We start from the raw sequence: 20,236 nt of genomic DNA, 5'->3' as shown, positions 1-20,236 counted from the left end.
AATTAAACAGGCGATATTGCGTGCTGAGTGGAGGAACTTATAACGTTCGTTTTTTTATATTTTAATTATCTAGTTACATGCGTGTTACATACTTCTTGCCTGTAATTATAAAATATGATAAGTACAGTACTACAGGTGTACTGTAACTATAACTTACATTATACTAAAATACCTAGCTATGTCCTATACTATCCTACGGTAATAGCCGATATCTTATATTTTTTATTATCTGTATTTTTGTTTTTATTGTGGATCATTGTCATTATGTCACTCAGTCGCTGTCAAGTGTCAAAATATATTGATGTTGATTTCTTGCATGCACTAATGCACTTGCACTTCCTTTATGCATGCATGAATTGCGAATATACAAGCTGATATTAAAGTTTAAAAATAAAACCGTAAATTAAATCTCTTACGAAGTGTTTCGACATTGTACAGTAAAATGTCTGGAACGGCAAGAGAATATATTTCATATGCAAGGCAGCTATCGACGAATGGGCGTTACAGCAAATCCCTTGATTTATATTTCATGGCCTTTGAAAGGAGCCCCCAATTAAAAACAGCATATGAACCTGAATTCAGGGCTATTATGATGAAGCTAAATGAAATTCTGGCAGCTTCCAATAAAATTGAGGATATATTCGGTATTTTCAATAGGGCTATTAATATTTTTCCCGGAAATATTTATTTGTTAAATGAAATTGGTAAATACCTTTACAAATTTGGCTTTCACGAAGAAGCGTGGAGTCAATTTCAAAAGGCATTAGTGATCGACGCTGGATACGTTACTGCTGAAAGAAATTTAAATTCATTGAAAAACTTAATGGTAGAGAGATGGCATTTTCGAATGATAAATGATAAAATACGAAACGACAGTTATCGAGCAGCTATTCATGAGAAAGTAATACCAAAGACAACAAGCGTGTTAGACCTTGGCACTGGCACTGGATTGCTAGCAATGTATGTCACAGAGTGTAACCCAAAAGCCATTGCAGCATGTGACAGCTCAGAAGTAATGGTGCAGCTTGCAGACTGTATATTAGAAGAAAATAGGTTATTGATGGCAGTTGTAGTTATTAATAAATTGTCTACTACTATGAACCATTTAGATATGGGAGGGAAAAAGTCCTTGTTAATAACAGAATTATTTGATGCAGGATTATTTGGAGAACATGTATTGTCTTCACTGTCTCATGCTTGGGAGAATTTACTGACAGGGGGTGCTGAAGTTGTACCGGGAAAAGCTGAATTTTTCATAATGGGTGCCAACTCTGATATTCTCAGTTCTAAATATCAGCTATGTCCTAAAATAAAAACTCTTTTAGGGATCTCATATTTAAATATTCATGTCAATAGTAAAGAAGAATCTTATGATTGTGAAGATGTCCACCTCTACAAGGATATAAAGTATTTAACTGCTCCTGCATCAGTTATTAAAGTTGATCTCAATAATATTAATGATATAAATGATAAACTTAGTAGGACAGAGCCATATGTGATAGATTTAAAGGTGTGTGAGAAAGGAGAAATTAACACTTTTATTGGATGGTTTAATTTATCATTGACTGAAAATATTTCAATTACTACAGACCCCAGGGATAAAAATAGGGCTAATGCATGGCAACAAGCAGTTTTCTATGACAATTTACCAAAAACATATGAAGAGAATGATACAATTAATACTAATTTTGTTCTCCAGTATGAAAGGTTGATCATGAAACCCAATGGCGATGCTGACATGAGAATAACTCCAGAAATGTTAAGATTTTTAAATGACACCACATATATAGAAACAATTAAGAAATGCATTGGTATGGCTTGTGTATATTTAGGTCAGATAGAGGAGATGTCTGATATTAACATAGTAGATCTGTGCCCTTTCCCTATCTTTGGAGTGCTGATGCTCAAAAGAGGAGTCCATTCTTTAATTTGCTGTGCCAAGGATGAAACAGACCAACTGTTTATAGAAGAAATTATTAGAGTGAATAATATTCCAGTAGAAAAAGTTACATATTTAATGCGAAACTCTTGGACACACGAAGTCTTCAAAGATGACAAATTTCATGCTATTTTCTGCCATCCCTTTGACATAAGTGGGGATATAGATTTACGGCATAAAGATATTGCTGTTAATTTAAGAAATAACAATCTAATACAGGGTGGATTGTTTATGCCAGCCAGTGTGACATTGATGGGCCAAGTAGTCAGCAGTAACTGGATAGACATCACTAACAGGGTGCATGACTCAAATGTAGGATACAAAATGTCTATGCATGTAAACAAATACCAGGTTTCACAAATTTTTGGTGTTGATTATACTCATTTGGATTATGTATCTTTAACAGCCCCAATCAATTTGGGAAATTGCTGTCAGCTGATGTCAAATGTTGTTAATGTAGTAATAAGCAATGATGGAGATGCCAATGCCATAATTTGTTGGTATACCATAGAATTGATGGAAAATCTAGCTGAAATTAACACAAAAAGGCCACAAAGTTTCATAGACGGCATTGCATTCTTGGCAAATCCTATCATTCCCATGTCTAGAGGCAATATTGCAAATGTTCTATGCTGTGTAGATTCAGATGGTTCTTTTAAATTAATTGTTGATATTGAGAGTGTTTAAATGATATTTGATCCTAAGTAATCCAAAAATATTATTAATATGAAAATAATATTATTAGCAGTTAATTTGTTGTGTAAATTTAATGTCTAGTCAATGCTGTTGATTTAATGATTTCTTAAAAGGAATTAGTCTCTTTATTTAATCTCATAAGGTGAAACCTAAAATGTAAAGGAGCTTGAAGCTCAAATAATTATTAATTATTGACATTTAGGTAAATATTTAAAGTATCTGCTCAAATTTTAGGTAGTTTTTATTTTATAATGTTTGAATGCACAACTATTAATATAATTTATAGGAAAAAAATAAGTGCCAATTTGAATTGCCATTTAAAAATCTGAATTGATGTAATTGGAGTTTTGTCAAAAAAAACCCTATTTTGGAAATGTTTACAAATTATAGATATGTATTTGGCAATGAAAGAATCTTATGGGATTAAATCTCTAAAAAAAAATCAATAAACTGTCTATAATCATAGTTTTAAGAAAACCATCCTCACCTGGGCTTCTATTTATAAACCACTCTCAAGTTTGATACCGATCTTGAGAGCGATTTATAAATATCGGCTTTAGTGCAATTTACTGCTAAAATGCTATTTAGTTTGTAATTTAAGTTGCACAGAACTGTATTCTATATCTGTATTTGTTTTGTAACTTCAAAAGACGTATTTTACTTATTTTAGATATACTGTAGCATTCTCAGATTTTGTAAACATTTTACTCTTTTAGGAATAAAATTTTCGTGATCTCATTACATATTAAACATATGATTATTTACCACACATTTATATGTTTTAGGTCATATAGCTATTAATTATAGCCGTTTAGGCCATTAAGACCGTTGTGGCATAGTGGGGCAGGTTCTGACTGTAAACGCGATGTTTGTGGGTTCTATCACCATTCAGGTGATTGAAAATTGTTTAAATCCCCTGCCCTGCAAGACAAAGTACGTTGTTGAGTTCTGTTAGTCACCATAGACAGAATATCGAACTGAAATCGAATCTTCTTAACATTAGTTTCTTTCCATACAGCATGAAGTTGGAAAAAAAATAATTTCGAATTTTAACGTCGTATTCATATGCATGCATGATTTAAAAGCATATAACATTAGGTAGAATTAGATAATTATAAAAAGGAAGGTAACAGGGCTGGTATCACAAAATTGCAAAAATTGGAACAATGATATCACAAAATTGCAAAAATTGGAACAAGTTAATCTTTTTGTTAATTCATAGTAAATTGTAAAATTAACTTGCAGTACGGTCGACAAGCAATGGTCGCTCTGAACTTAGCCTTTGTTAACTTTTGTAGATTGTTCACTCGCGAAGGAAATCAGAAAAATTCTGCGCAGTTGTCTACGCCTAACTACATTGCGCCCACGACTCGTCGGTCCTACTGTATTCATGTAGACATAGAAGTAGCGCTGTTGAATCCATGTTAACATTAGAGGTTCTCGATGTAACAAGCAAATTGCATTTAATTGTACTCCAATGTCTGTTTGTTTTCAAAATTTATTAAAGGTGTCTTGAAAATGGCATGTTTTTTTCTCATTTACTTTTGCCATGCTCCATTATATATTATGTGGAGGATGTCAATAAAAAGGTTGAACCTCTAATTTAGTTTTTTCTATACAGTTATCTCCAAAATGTAGATTGATAGGAATTTAGAAAATATCATATACTGGTGGAAGCGTCAGCGTTCCTTTTACTGGAACAGCATATAGGGTAAAATATTTCAAACCCGTACTTAAATAACCAAATAAGATTAATCAACAGCTTAGACATAGGTTTATTATTTTCTTTTATCTCTATATATCTATTTTTATTATGTGTGTGTGTGTTTTACTGTGTTACCTGTGATGCAGTTACTTACTACTACAAAAATACAACTAAATATTGCCGACCGCTCACTTTTCATTCTCAAAAAATATACCAGAACGAGAAAGGGATATCTCTTGTTCTATTTTACGCATAAACTACCTTCAACTTCACCGCTAATGCCTACGATTCGACTTCGTGTATGAGGTGTGTGCAACATTGCCGCTTTGATTGATTAGTGTCTGTGTGCGTCATTCTTAACAAATAACGTTATATTTTACAACGATAATTGAATTTATTATTTTGTTTGGCAAAAACATCGTTTAATTTTTGGCAAAATCACTTTTGTTTTAATTGCATTAGGCTTTTACAGAGTACTTAAAACTGTGCTTTCATTTAAAGAGGTGAGAGGTTGCTGCTCACGCAGAGAACTCAGTAAGCATCAAACATGCATTAAGTGACATGTAACTGTGGAGTATAATTCGACATGTTCATTTCACATACAAAATACATAATTATTTGCACAATATGTTAAAGGTAAAATGACTAAATAAAAAAAATAAATAAATCAAAGTTCATGAAAAAAAACGAAACTAAACAAAATAACTATTTTATTTATTTCAAATATTTTTTAATAATAATTTTAATTAAATCATTTCAATGAATACCATCATTTTTTGTTTTTTTTTAATGTATATTTAATATAGACATCACATTAAATATTTATTAGATGTGGCGCGTGAAGATAGGATTAGAAATGAGCGTGATGTCATTCAACCGCTCGCGCTTCTGCTAGGACACCTCTCGCTTGTTCTAGGCCTTTCCTGAAATACAAAAAATATAATGTATAAATATGTCTTCTAGAGGGAGTCGTGGTGCATGGGCACGGGTGTGCGACTGTACATGCAATGGTAGTGTTCGGGTTCGATTGCCACTCGGGGGAATAAAATATTTAACACTTCTTCGCTCTGGTACCGAGGCCACGGGCGGCGATGAGTTCTGCCAAATGCTTCAAGAATTCGGCGGAAAGCGAGGAACGGAACTGTCTTAATGGAGAATAAAGTGTCCGCAACCCTAGGTTTTTAGGTCCCCTCTGCTTAGGCTGCTATGTGCAGATAAGCTAACGAAAAATATTTTAGACATCATATTATTTTATCTGTAGCCAATTAAGTTACATTGTAGAAACCATTAATATCTTACAGGTGCATGGCGTTGTCAGTCTGTAAGCGCGCCAGAGCGAGCTGAGCGAGCTGAGCGAGGCGGCGCAGCGCGCGCGCCCTCAGCTCGCCGGAGCGCGGCAGCGTGTCGGCCAGCGCGGCCGCCGCCGCCGCCACCTGCGGGCCCGGTGCCGCGCCCGCCGCGCAGCTCAGGGTTTCTGGGAATAAATAAACACATAAGTAATAATACTTTCTAAGTGGCCTCATATTAATATAAAATAATCAAATCAGCTTTACGCTGTATCCCGCATACTGCAGGGTAGAGGGAACCTAGTGTTAAGACACTCCGTTCCCCACTCTCCGCTAAATTCTGGAGGCATTGCGTGTTGAGAGGTTGAACTCAACGCCGCTCTTTGCCTCAACACCAGAGCGAAAAAATGGAAATATACATTTTAAATGAATATTTCATTTCCTCGACTGGGGATCGAACCCACAACCAGACAGTTGTATAAAAGTATAAAAGAGTGATTGTAAGAGAAGAATGTATAAAAAAAGGAAGAAGATTGTATAAAAGCACTACAATGCTTAATATTTTATACCCATCAGCCACGACTGGCCTCCTAGTGGAAAATCCTAGTGGGCGGCCACAAATAGGTCCACGTTCAGTAAGCAGATTCCCCAGCAGGACTTACTTAATAATAAATATTTCTTACCTATCAATGATAAAGCGAGTGGATCGGCGTTAAGCGCCGCTGGTGGCGCAGAGAGGGCGAGCGCTGCACGCAGCAACCGCACGCCGCCGCCGAGACAACGCTTCCAGAAAGATCCGCCAGGACCTTCTAGAATACTGTGGAATAATGTTTACTTTGAATTTCATGTAATCAAAAATAATTATTAGTATTGTATGTGATATATATGTACAGTGCGGTAGTCGCCCTGAAATTAAGACGCATTTGATTTCTTACTTTTGATTATTAGTATGTTTTCCTACTTTTTATTATCTTCCTGCAGAGTGTAGGCACAAAAACTCAGAAAACCTAACTTTGGGGTGGCCCCAATTAGTCGTAGAAATTAACAAGGAGAACTATTTGTCAAGACTGTGTTCTTTGTGTCTTGTCTTGATAAAGCAGAAAAATTCTGAAATTTAACGACGCCTAACGCTAGTTTCTCTATATCTACCCTTTCATAAGGGTCGTCATCGTGAATCGTGACAATGCAAAGTAAATGAAGTAACATAAAAGCTTCACTCACTGCGGAGGCAGCGCCGGCAGGAACACGTCAGCCGCCAGCGCCGCCGCGAGCCGCGCGCGCGCCGCCCCACACACGCGCCGCAGGGCTCCGCCCCCACCTCCTGTGGGCAGGGCGGCCGCGCGCAGCAGCACGTGGCGCAGACGCACGCACGCGCGCACGCTCAGCGGGTCCCACGCGTGCTCCACTAGCTCTGGAGAGTTTAAGTAAGGCAAAACATTTTATTTCGGTATATAGTCAGTACAGAAAGCCTGATGGGAGAAGGGAGTGAGGAGGTCCAGGATGTATTGTTTCACCAGGGAGGAGAGAGAGTTGTGCACCCCCTTCCCTTTCTGAACACTCTTATTTTTTTTTTCTTTTATAAAATAGAACTGTTCTCTATAAATTTATCTGAAAATATTTTTGTAATAAATACTTTATTAATATAATTAACTTTTTTTCTGAAAACTGGCAGCTCTATTTCCTAATAACTAGCCAATTATTAATGTTGCCACTTTATACTGGAAACCAATCCACTCTAGCTAATATAACTTACCAGCAATCTTAGGTAGGACAACCTTATCAATAATAGTTGGCACCAGCATCAGGTCCTGGTCTTCTCTCACCGACTCCTCAGTAACAGGAGAAGGTTGTTCATCATCTGATTGTTCTGAGTCACTGGACAGATTTTCTACCGTCACACCGTACATCATAAGGCATCTGGAAATTGAATGAAATTTACAACTAGGAAATCAAATATTCAATATAAATTTTTTTCACTCTGGTAACCAGGCAAAGCGTGGCGTTGAGTTGATTTGGCGCCATTCAACAAACAATGTATTTTTGTATAATGCTCACTTGTACCAGTCCATTTTTTCATAGTCCTCGTTGTCCTCATCAGCTAGAGGATTCCATAATATTAACTGCAAAGAGAATTTTAAAAAAAACAATTTAATTTGGATTTCACATTGTATACCAAAAAACTAAAAGACTAAATTCTACATACAAAAAAACTGAATGTTTGATTATATGATACAATTTTCTGCAAGTCATTGATTCTTCATTGAACTGTAAATTCCCTTTTCACAGGAACATTTCCCTTCACTATTTTTTTTTATCTCACGCTGAATCTCGTAATGTAGACAGAGGGATCCTGGGAACTCTGAGAGTTAAGGCACCCCATTTTCATTAATCCTGGAGGCATTGCATATTGAGTGGGGGAACTCAACGCCGCGCTTTGTCGTGGTACCAAAGCTGGGAAATGAAAATATGAAATGTTTCCCTTCTTCGAATGCGAACCGAACCCACAACCGGCGTTCTGAACTTTAGCACATTGTACATTCGGGAACATAATAATGAAAATTAAGAAAAAATTGAAAATAAATATATGTATGCAGTCATTTCCAGTTAACTTTAGGGGAGCCACGATTCGTCGACTTACTGTACATCATTTTTTACCTCGTGTCTCACATAAGGAGCTATCAGCTTCGGTAGGCAGTGAGCGAGGTAGGCGTCGGCGTAGAGCGCCGGTAACCGTCGGCGGAGACGCGCGAGGCGGGCACAAACGCCGCGAACGCCGCGCCACGCTGCTAGGGCATCCGCGAATAGGCGGGACGAGGCTTCGCGAATTGACTCTGTAATGTATGTATTTATTAATATAAAATAAAAAATCTACTTCACGCTGTATCCCCCAAACAGCAGAGTAGACAGACGGAATCTTGTGTTAAGACACCCCGATCCCCACATTCCGCCGAATTCTAGAGGCAATGCGTGTTAAATGGCGAAACTCGATGCTGCGCCTTACATCGACATCTGAGCGAAGATATTAAAATATAAATTGAAACAAATATTTGAAACTCCTCGAATGGCGATCGAATCCACAACCAGTTGCGTTTCGTCACACACTTATGGCCCTGCGCCAGTTTGGTAGTGCTCTATGAGCATAACAAGTGGCACTGCACTGACCGGTGTCTTGCGCGCACTGGTGGCACAGCGCGGGCGGCAGCTCGTCGTCGCTGGAGTCGCCGTCGCGGTGCGAGGCCGCGCCGGCCGCCTCACGTCTCAATCGCCGCGCGCGCCTGCGCCCCTCGCGCTCTGCGGCGCGTTGACGTTTCTCTTCTGAATCCACGGGTTTTGATGCGCCTGCACGTGCTGTGGGAAAGCGAAGTTCTTTTAAGCTTTTCTGTTATATCCTACTGTACCAATTATTATTATTTTATTTTTCTTAGTTTCTCGCGGGATACATCACAGCTAGGGGGGGGGGGGGCTGGGGTTTAGGGACAGCATGGAAACTAATATTGTTTTATGGAAAAGACTAGGCACATGAACGTAGGGGTCACCTGATGGTAAGTGATCACCACCGCCCACGATCCCGTGTAATACCAGAAGAGCTACAGGTGCGTTGCCGGCATGTGAGACAAACTCGCTTTTGAAGGTACCCAAGTCGTGTAAATACTGCCATATACAGGCCATTTCACAGCTAACGTGCGTGGGGGTTGGATCCTACGAAACCGCGCGGTAGTAGAGTGCAACATATCCAGATGGTATTTGAGTTTGTGATGCACTAAGCGGTTAGATAATTGGGCGGCAGGGCACATGTTATACAATTACCCAGAACCCTCTCCATGATATATCCGGTAGAGAATGCACTGCAATGAGACGTGTCTACAAAAAGCCAAAGTGTTCACAGTGCAAGCCTTTCACAGTTAATTGTTTCTCAAAAGATTTGAATGGTTCTGATACTGGCAGTCACTCGAAGCGTTAAGATGTAAGACCCAATATGCTAATACTGGGCGAGATTTTAATAAGTTTTCTCAGAAAACTGGTGAGTCGACTAATAAGTTTTTATCGTGTCACCAGTTTCCGAACAATGATTACTGTGTTGAAAGGTGTTACACAATGTTGAAACTTGTTTACAAGTCAATAGAAATCACTAATGAGAGTTTTAAATCGTACGTAAAATAATACGGCGATGATGATAGTTTCAATAAGATATAATAATCAAAACAAATTAAACAACAAAAGTAAAATAACACAAACAAATAAATACCAGCCATAGCAAGAACGTCCTGCGCCTGATCCCTTACATCAGCCCTCCGTCTCTCCACTATGAACTCGCAGCGACGTCGGTGCAACGCTAGTGCACGAGCCTCCAACGCTTCTAATTCTGGCATCTAAAAATAAAAAATTATAGTAGCTTCACGCTGTATTCCGAACAGAGTAGGTAAAGGGAACCAGGGAATTTAGCGTTAAGATACTAAGATCAGTTAAGATACTAAGATACTACTTCATTCTCCATTAAGACAATTCATTCTCCATTAAGATACTCCGCTTTCCACCGGAATCTTGAGGGGTTGTGTATTGAGTGGCTTCAAAAATGTGTAGTCAAATATGTAGTCTCATTCAGAGTTTAATGATAAAATATAAGAGACTAAAAACCTACAATTTATTTCTTGTTATCATCAGAAAATCAGATCAAACATATATATTACACTGTATACCACTCACCTTCTCATCCAAGCATTCAATGAGGTCAGTGACGTATCCGCGCGCGGCCTGCGCGCGCCGGTAGGCGGCGTCGAGGCGGGAAGTGCGCGCGCGGCACACGTCGCGGGCCGCCACCGTCGCGGAGAGTCGCTCGGCGCAGGTGTTGCGGCGTTGCAGCGTTGTGTTGCGCTCTGTCTGTAGCTGAGTTAACCTGTTTGTGGAAGTTTTAATTTCAATTATAGTTTGAAGGCATTTTTGAATTATCAAACATGATATGTTGTAAACATACAATAATTTTAAGTAACAAATAAAACAAAATTTTCAGAATCAACTGCAACGTTGATTAAAGATTCATTTAGAATAAAAATATTTCCATATTGAAAAGGTAATTTTTAAAACTCTTTGAAGATAAAAATATGTATCATATTTTGTGTATTTTTTTTGTAAAATGACAAAAGTGGGAAGATTGGGAGAGGTCTACATACAAAACTGTATACTAGATAGAGGTCCATAACTGGACTTATCCGATCCACATATCTCTTAAGGCATTAACAAAAAAGAACATCGACAACATGTTAAAACATAGATCTTCATAAATCTTTGTACCAAAATAAAAAAAACAACACATGGCCACCAGAATAATCTCGTGCCCACAATTAACCCTGAAAAATAATGCCTTTACTGTTCAAAGCTGAACTACAGCCCATGATGCACCCAGGAAATCAAATCCTACTATTTAGAATAGACGCTTTTATGTAGAATTTTTCCAGCAAATAGCAACATATGGGAAAAAAATTGTTTTAAATTGATTGATACATAAATAAATATCTATAAAACAACTTAATAAAATCACATTAACTCACCTATCTCTCAAAGCATCAACAAGTCCTTGTACACTCGTCAAAGGAGGTTGATCGACCGATGTGAGAGGACGCAGGTGAGACGGTATTTCTTCCAACCTGGGCGGCGGTGGGGCTACGGCGAAGGGATTTAATTCTATTGCGTCGGCTGAAAAGTAAAGCATAGAAATTAAAGCATCAAAAATACATACAAGCAATGTGTCTAAATAAGTTTAATTTCAGTGCAAACCCACTGCATTCTGTCAGGTGCATGTCAACTACGCCACAAATGCGTCATATTAATTATTGTATAAAAATTATCATTTTCAATGTAAATAAAGAATAAATAAATCAGTAAATACTAGTATAATACATAATATGTAGTTATTTAATAGGATATAGATAAAACATCTGACACGATTCTCTTAGGAATAATTAATTTTTTTGTGTTATACAATGGAAATATTTATAGTGTAAAACAAAATCCTATAGGATTTTAAGCTCTATAGATCAGTTTAAAACACCTAAACTTAATATTGTATTATAATTTATACTTTACACTTTATAAATTACCTGTTATGTCAACTATAGATGGTACAGCTTTTTTAATCTGTTGTTCCTCCCATTCATCAGCCTCGCTGTTCATTTCTTCATCGGACGCCATAGCTGCCGTGCCACCTATTCATAGAAAATAATATAACTATAAATAATAAACAAGACGAACAATTTATTTCCTTCAGTAAGTATTGAACATACAAATATCAAGTTTATGGTCAAGATGCTACCCTACTGGACCACAATGATATAATTATATTGCCGGCTCTTCTCAGCAGAACAGCCTTCCGAACCGGTGGTAGCTTTTTGTTCATATGTTCATTCGAGGATTCAAAAGTGCTTATAATAATTGGCTATTTGAATAAAGAATATTTTGAATTTGAATTTGAATAGTAATATTATATTCATTCAGTATGTCTTTATGGTGCCCCATTTGAAATTAATAGAATTTTATTATAAAACTGGTTACTTTTTATACATAAAACCAATAAATTGACTAACAAAAATATTAGATTATAGAACTTAGATTTCTTTTTGAATACTAACTTTCAATTTAAGTAAAATTTTAGAAAAACAAAAATCACAATACAAAACCCATTACCCTTTCAACCTTTTATCAACCCTATAATACTACATATACAAACTCACGCTTAGGTTTATCACTAGGCAAGTCCAACCCTCGAACCTGTATCCTGCCGTCTTCATCGTCATCAGCATCATCCTCTTTTATCAGCCGGGAGCCGGGACCATTATCTTGAATAGATACAAAATCACCTAACTCTCGTGCCTGTAGGGAGAAATTAGTGTTGAAATATATGTTTTTATTTGTGTTTGGTATTGACATATAACAATATTGTAGAATAAAATACAGGATAATTCCTGTAGACATTATTAAAAGAAAAGAAAAAAGTCATTCTATATGCTATATTTAAATACGTTATTAGGTAAATTTTATTGTATCAGTGTAACAAGCAAATATTTTCATTATTATGAACATCTAGCACAGGTTAAAAATAACAATTCAAAATTAAAAAGTATAAAGATATTGAAATTGAACTATTACTAGCCAATACCAAACACTTTCATATAAAAATTTTATATATTCACAAGAATATATACTTATCTTAAGAGCTGAACTTAGTGCTGGACAAAACAAATACAAAAACTGTAGCATAGCAGTAAATTACCCATATCACTTTAATGGTTTACTTACCAGTTTTCAACATATTGATTATCAATGAAGACATTATTTTACCAAATATTAACTCAAATTTTAGTTTTTTATTAAAATCATGTCTTTTAATCTAAATATTTCAATTTATCTAGAAACTTATTATCTAGACACTTGTAATATGTGAATTGACTTAATTTACCATTAAAGTGACTATATGTATATGTAATAAGTAGTAATATGCTAAAGAAATGTAGGAAATACCCTACAATTACAAATCTTGGACCTATGAACCTTGAATATATAAATCGAAAAAAGAAATGAATATATTATCACTAAAATTTGGAATGAAAATACATCTTTTCCATAGCATGTTCTACTACTTCAAACAATCACCTACAAAACTATATTCACAAATTTAAAAAAAATCTCCACTCTATACAACAAGTGTCAGATCAGAAGAATCAACAAATGTAGAAGAAAAATCTCTTCACAGATATGAAACAATAAACAACCATCTAGTTGAACAAATCATCAATAAAGCATCGGTGACTGCATCCTCAGTCCCTCACCTCTCATACCTGCTGTCGAGTCTTGCGTGCCGCGTGGATCAATGCAGCGTCAGGTATGTGGCCTGGGACCAGTGCAGCTCGAACTGATTCTGCACGGTATGTATGGAAACCCCTGTTATCTTCATTGTCACTCTCGTCTGACATGTCATTGGCACCCGCAGCTAATGCCTCACGACCGGACAGGATCAACCCTTCTAGTGTTACCTTCTTCTTTGGCTGCTTTTGTTTTTCTTTGTCATCTTCAAATTTTTCCTATGTATTTAAAAAAAGGTGTAGTAAATAAGGTTAACATAGGTGTATTATATTTTAAGTAATCATGAAATTTTATTGTTTATTATATACTTTTTATAAAATATAATTTAAGATAATAAATTACACCATCAAATATCTTTAAAATAAACTTCATGGTTATAATTTGATCAAGGCAGGATCTGCCAGACAGACATGGTTGGGGTTCAATCCTTACTCAGGGAAATAATTTGTCATTTCCTCATTCTGGCAAGATAAATGGTGGAAAGGTGGAAATGTCAGCACGACTTTAAATGAATCCTCAGTTTTAACTACTCTATGAAAGCCTCATATAATTCAGAAATAAAATTTTAAAAAACCCGAACTGTTGAGGTACCTTGATTAATTTCTTTAGCTCTGGGTTTGAAATATTTTACCCTATATGCAGTTTCAGTAAAAGGAGCGCTGCCTCTTCCACCCTATATATGGTTAGAAAAAAAGTTGAAGCTGTGTTTAAAAGCCTATATATTTAAGTATTTTTTTTATTATTCTTCAAAAGTAACAAAAAATTATGTTTGACAATGATGTATTATAGCTGTGGAATGATAAAGCTGTATCTAAATTTACACTGAATGCAGCATCTAGACATTACCTCATCATAGTGATTGTCATATCTATTATTATCACCATCTGGTACTTTCTTTTTCTCTTTCTCCCGACGTTTTGCCAATCTCTTACTTTGAGAAGACTTTTTCACCTTGAACACTTCACTTTCTTCTTCTATAATTTTAAAATAATTAAGAAAAATTTTGAGCTAAATATTAATATTATGAAGATGAAGCTTTAAAACTGAGTTTATTTGGTTTGAACACACTAATGCAGAAACTACTGGTTCCATTTGTAAAAATAATTTTTGTTTGAGTCCATTTACTGAGGTACATTTTATCACAAGATATTTATTGCTTTTTTTTAAATTATCTCATGCACTTAGAATCCCTTAGTTATTTTAAAGCAGCTAAGAGAAACTAAAGAAACAAGATAAAGTAATAATTTTATATTAGTACACAAAATAATATAAAATTTGAATAAGATTTTTATATTGTATAGTTAAGCCTGAGAAGGGTATAATTTGTTTTGAAGGTTAACTTCTTACAAATAGCCATAAGAGGCCAGTAAAACTATGAGAAATAAATAATTGGCATCTTATCATTAACTATTTAATATAAAAAGCATTTTTCAGTTACGTATAAAAATTAAAGGATATCTGATGTGAAACTTTTAGGCACCAGTTAAACTATAAAAAATATGCAAATCTAAGGAAAAGGTTGTTCAGGATTATGAGTATTTTTAGTTTATATACAAAACAATAAGTGAAAATGACAGTTTCATAAAACTCCTTCAAACAAAGTTGTGAGCAGCCATTAGTTACATAAATATTATGACAGTTAAATAACATTTACAGTAAATCTTATTGTAGACAATTGAAATCCAATTGTCACCATGTCTTATAAGTTGTAACAATACAATCTCATTAAAAATATTCCTTTAAAAACTGCTACTACTCGTTACATAAATAGTATGTATTAAATTATCTATTAACTTAGCTTATATTTAAATTCTTTATTTCAAATGTTTAAGAAAATCTAAAGATCATATTTTATATATGGCTAATGTGTAAGACAATACATTTTTAGGTTATTTACTTTTGGTTTATGAATAAACAAGGAATAATATATCACAAATAGTTTTAATATGCTAACAGCTATCCTAAACAAAATATAATAAGCTATTTGCTAAAGTAAGTCTTTAATGCTACATTTTGTAACTTTTGGCAACAATATTAAAAACTTTTGGTGATACACATCTGGCAATAGCTTATCCTCTAGTATTTTACCTTCATCAGCAAAACTTAATGTAGGAGTACTTTTAACAGGTTTTTCTTTCTTATTTTGACTAATAATTGGCGGTGGTGGAGGTTCAGGTTCGCCGTCATCATCCTCGTCCGCACAAAACACACGCCTCTGGATTTTCTTTGGTTTGCGAAACATATTTGCACTTTAGAAACCTTTTTAATGCTCATATACTTAATTAATTACTAATGTATTTTTCTTAAATACTATTAATTTATGATAGGCATCCTATCATAAATTTAAACGCCAAAGGCAATTTCTTTTGATTATTAGAATAATAAACGTCAAGTCTCAAGTCGATCAGCTACATTTGAACTTGAGCAAGCTAAGCTATAGACTATATAGAATGAGACAATAGATAGAGTTAAAAGTTAAAAGTATTGGCGTTTTCGTCTCGTCTAAAAAATTATAAGTAATACAAAATATTGTTTTTTAGGTGCCTAAAATTATTGTTATTTTTATTTCCTACAATAAATATGAACTATTTAAGATCTACCGAAAAGAGATACAAGTTTAATATACACTATACAGTATACGATACGGTGTCCACATAATAATAGTAAAGAGGATAAATATTATTAAAACATTTTATTAGTTTATATTGATGGATATGGAAAAGTATTTAGTGTCTCTTTATTTTTGCTGTAATCTACTTTAGCTCAAAAAATACTTTATGACCACAGGCAAGAGTCAAACTCGCTCGTGTACAGTCTTGTGCATAATATATGATATATATATCCCTTTATGTCATTTCTACAAACTAGTGCAGTTAATGACGTGTTATTATGGGGCTCATGGGGTAGCAGCGTGGTGTAAATGTGTGCGTCCTTATTTAATAATTTAAAACGCATTCTGCGCAAGTGTACGCTTGTACTTTCGATAATTCATAAAGTTTTTGTCGTTTTATACTAAGACCTTTTACTACATTGTATTACTACTAATGGTTTTCGATATCATATTTTGTTTAAGAAAAAACATTAAAAAATTTAAGTAAAGTTTCAACTTGTGTACAACAACTGTACGTTGAGATTACAAGATGGTCAATATAAGCAATTATTTCATTTATATTATTGTTTTTTTTTAATTCTTTAATTTTATGTCAATTAGAATTAATAAATTAATAATACAAGTAATATGCTTAAAATAAGGTAACACAGACATTAATAATTTTTTTGATTTTTGACTATGACATCCCTAATTCCATTCTCTTTTCGTCCCGCAAGGCGCACGTATCGTGCTATTTGCGTTTTGTCTTGGTAAGTTAAATGAAATCATATTTTATTTATGCAATCTTTATTCATTTTTCTATTTTTATATATGCAAAATCTAATACACATATAAGTGTACTATATTATTGCTTTATTTTGTATTAATTTATAGTTATTTTATTACACGTAGTTAAAACAACCATTTTTTATTTTTAGTCCTTAAATTTTTCGAAGTCCCTACACACGCAAAGATGGGTAGGGAGGACAAGGCTACTTGGAAAACCAACTACTTCACTAAGATTATCGTAAGTATTAAGTATTAAATGGCTTTAAACATTTTTTGTTTAAAAACGTAATGCTGTCAAAACGTGGTTCCAATTAATTAATTAAAATCATAGTCACTACTGCTTGCATTTTATAAACTTTTGTCGTTTATTTTCTTTAAATGTATTAAAAATAAATTAATATCGTCAAGTTAATTAGTTGTGAAAGCATTAAATTTCAATATCATTGACATATGGTGGAAAACTTGTAATGTCGTGTCACATCCGTTTTAATAATAAATTTTAATTACTTTCCAGCAATTATTAGACGAGTACCCAAAATGTTTCATCGTGGGTGCCGACAACGTTGGCTCCCAGCAAATGCAGCAGATACGTATCTCCCTACGAGGAAGCAGCATTGTGCTTATGGGCAAGAACACCATGATGCGTAAAGCTATCAAGGACCATTTGGAGACCAACCCAGCACTTGAGAAATTACTCCCTCATATCAAAGGAAATGTCGGCTTTGTATTCACTCGTGGAGATCTTGTTGAGGTAATTGGGATTAAGATTATATAAAGATAGATTTAAGGATTATTCATTTTTAGAGAATTGAACTAATAAATGAAGGTGATGTATTGTATAATAGTAGCATAAAATTACTATAAACAAACAATAATAAGTAGTTGATGTGATTGATTTAAATTTAAAACATTGATCTTGTATCCATAGCTAAAATTTTTTTTACTAAATATGTCTGTTTTAATACCAGATGACTTCACATTGGTCACTTGGCTTCGCTTTCAGACAAAATCAATTCTGCAAATTTATCCTAGTGTGATAAGATTTTTTATATAAAAATTGCACTGGCATTTTGTAGATACATCTCTCTCTTAATTATTACTTAGTTGTTTTTTTTATATAGACTTTGATCAATAGACTATCTAATGCAAAGATTTTTACAAATCAACAGTATTCAACAGTATATCCTCAGATGAGGTGGTCAAAGAAGCAAACTTAATTTTTTTTTTATTAATAGATAACATTTCTTTATCTTTAGGTCCGTGATAAGCTTCTGGAGAACAAAGTGCGTGCTCCAGCCAGGCCTGGTGCAATCGCTCCATTGGCTGTGGTCATCCCGGCCCATAACACCGGTTTAGGTCCCGAAAAGACTGCCTTCTTCCAGGCTCTGTCCATCCCTACTAAGATTTCCAAGGGTAAGAAAATTTTTATATTGTTTGGGTAAAAATAAATTTAAATAATTTACTATAATGCTGTCATGAGCCTAGTTTAATAGTGTTTGTTATACTTAGTGTGTAATGTCTCGAAATTTGATCAAAAAGTAGTATTATCAAAATTTATATCAGTTTTATGTTAAATTAGTAATATATAATGAGTTTATTAATTTTATTTTCCCATCACACAGGTACTATTGAAATCATCAACGATGTCCACATCTTGAAGCCTGGTGACAAAGTAGGAGCTTCCGAGGCCACTCTCCTCAACATGTTGAACATCTCTCCTTTCTCATACGGTCTTGTTGTTAAGCAAGTAAGTCAATTTTATTTTATTTTTATATATTTTATATTTAAAATAATTTGAAAGCAATTCCTTGGATAGTATTTAATTTTTCCTAAAACTACACTTTACAAAGCATGTTAATTGTCAAACACAAAACTGCACTTGTCTCATAACCAGATGAGTAAATAAAAATAATTTATTACTATTAATTGAGTGGAAATCTAATCAACAGCCGTCATATTTATAATCAGACACTGTGCTGTTGCATCATGTTGTTCCTTTTTTTTATTAAAATTATTTAGCAATTTATGAAGACATACTAACTAGGCTTTTATACAACTGTCATCTCAATAATATGACCAAAGCGTTGAGTACAGTTTGTACATACAGTACATGCTGATAATTTACCTTTGGGAAAACATATGCTGTGAACATTTTAAATAACAGCATAATTGCTGTCATACTAACTTCAAAGCAGACATGTTTTCTTATTTCAAATTTTTTGTTTAATGTTTAAAATTTGTGTTTAACTAACATGTATATTTTCGATAGGTATATGACTCTGGCACCATCTTTGCCCCAGCCATTCTGGACATTAAGCCTGAGGATCTCCGTGCTAAGTTCCAAGAAGGTGTTGCCAACGTAGCTGCTCTTTCATTGGCCATCAGCTACCCAACTTTGGCTTCCGCCCCTCACTCCATCGCCAATGGATTCAAGAACCTGTTGGCCATTGCTGCTGTCTCGGACGTTGAGTTCAAGGAAGCTAACACTATTAAAGAGTTTATTAAGGTTTGTCTTATTGTTATACATTTAATGGATAGGAAACTATTAGAGAATCATAATGTATCATTTTATTAAATATAAATAGAAATTATGCATAAAAAGATATAAAGAGAATTTATTTAATAGGTTGGATTACGTAGAAATTTAGCTTCATTCTATTACTCCCTGTATATATTTTTTTTTATAACTTTAGTCTGTAACCTGCATAGGTTAGGCAGAGGAAACCTGGGAACCTATTGTTACGGCACTCACTTTTCGGCACTTTCCGCCGAATTCTGGAAATATTGAATGTTGAGTGTCGGAACTCAACGCCAATCTTTCCTCGTTACCAGAGTGAGGAAAATAGAATATTGAAGATTTAATTTCCTCGAGTGGGATTTGAACCCACAACCTGTCGCGTTTACAGTCTCATGCTTGTGTCCCTGCGCTACTACGACCCGCTTCACTAAATTCAAAAGTATGATAGAAAATGTTTATTAATAATATTTTGACTTTTTATCCATAGGACCCAAGCAAATTTGTCGCTGCCGCTGCACCCGCCGCCGCAGCCGCTGCTCCAGCGGCAGCCGCCAAGGAAGAAGAGAAGAAACCCGAGAAGGAGGACTCTGAGAGCGACGACGACATGGGCTTCGGTCTCTTTGACTAAAACTACCATTGAAGTCAAGTTATTCATGCTTTACCATCTCATTATGGTGACAAGTTGTAAGGGGATGTTTGCAATGAAGGTACTCGCGCCGCCGGGTCTGGACACCCATATGGCGGCCATTTTGTATCTCTCATTGTGAATATATACACATTTACATGTATTTGTGGTTGTTTTATTTTTACCTATTTGTTATTAAATATTTATTATACTACTAAGATATATCCTATATTA

At 34.8% G+C, this 20,236-nt stretch overlaps 3 protein-coding genes and 1 long non-coding RNA gene across 4 annotated transcripts; 3 read left to right on the top strand and 1 right to left on the bottom strand.

Annotated features, from left to right (window-relative positions):
• The first annotated feature begins 85 nt into the window (after positions 1–85).
• On the top strand, positions 86–4,154 carry LOC146534277 (protein arginine N-methyltransferase 9-like). The gene has a single exon (XM_085193001.1). The coding sequence runs from the start codon at positions 443–445 to the stop codon at positions 2,624–2,626; it is 2,184 nt and encodes a 727-aa protein (XP_085049127.1). The 5' UTR covers positions 86–442; the 3' UTR covers positions 2,627–4,154.
• An 879-nt stretch (positions 4,155–5,033) lies between these two features.
• LOC146534275 (PAX3- and PAX7-binding protein 1) lies at positions 5,034–15,919 on the bottom strand. The gene is made up of 16 exons (XM_085193000.1): positions 15,569–15,919; positions 14,327–14,454; positions 13,456–13,698; positions 12,352–12,490; positions 11,722–11,826; positions 11,173–11,317; positions 10,331–10,520; positions 9,873–9,996; positions 8,789–8,974; positions 8,282–8,457; positions 7,682–7,746; positions 7,380–7,543; positions 6,848–7,037; positions 6,310–6,443; positions 5,640–5,814; positions 5,034–5,263 (listed from the first exon to the last, which is right to left on the bottom strand). Exons 1-16 carry the CDS (start codon positions 15,720–15,722, stop codon positions 5,209–5,211), a joined length of 2,373 nt encoding a protein of 790 aa, XP_085049126.1. The 5' UTR covers positions 15,723–15,919; the 3' UTR covers positions 5,034–5,208.
• LOC146534276 (uncharacterized) lies at positions 11,803–14,043 on the top strand. Its single transcript, XR_014878428.1, has 2 exons — positions 11,803–11,887; positions 13,371–14,043. It is a non-coding gene; the product is annotated as an uncharacterized LOC146534276 (long non-coding RNA).
• Positions 15,920–16,685: 766 nt separating the features above from the next.
• Positions 16,686–20,165, top strand: RpLP0 (ribosomal protein LP0). The gene is made up of 7 exons (XM_085193010.1): positions 16,686–16,840; positions 17,009–17,097; positions 17,374–17,610; positions 18,116–18,272; positions 18,482–18,606; positions 19,129–19,365; positions 19,865–20,165. Exons 2-7 carry the CDS (start codon positions 17,044–17,046, stop codon positions 20,003–20,005), a joined length of 951 nt encoding a protein of 316 aa, XP_085049136.1. The 5' UTR covers positions 16,686–16,840; positions 17,009–17,043; the 3' UTR covers positions 20,006–20,165.
• The last annotated feature ends 71 nt before the right edge of the window (positions 20,166–20,236 follow it).

Source organism: Heliconius melpomene, chromosome 11 (genome assembly GCF_056956725.1).
Source record: "Heliconius melpomene rosina isolate 202511_hmr_F chromosome 11, ASM5695672v1, whole genome shotgun sequence".
Taxonomy (NCBI): domain Eukaryota; kingdom Metazoa; phylum Arthropoda; class Insecta; order Lepidoptera; family Nymphalidae; genus Heliconius; species Heliconius melpomene.
Note: the sequence above shows the minus strand (reverse complement) of the source record. Positions and strands in the feature narration are given on the sequence as shown.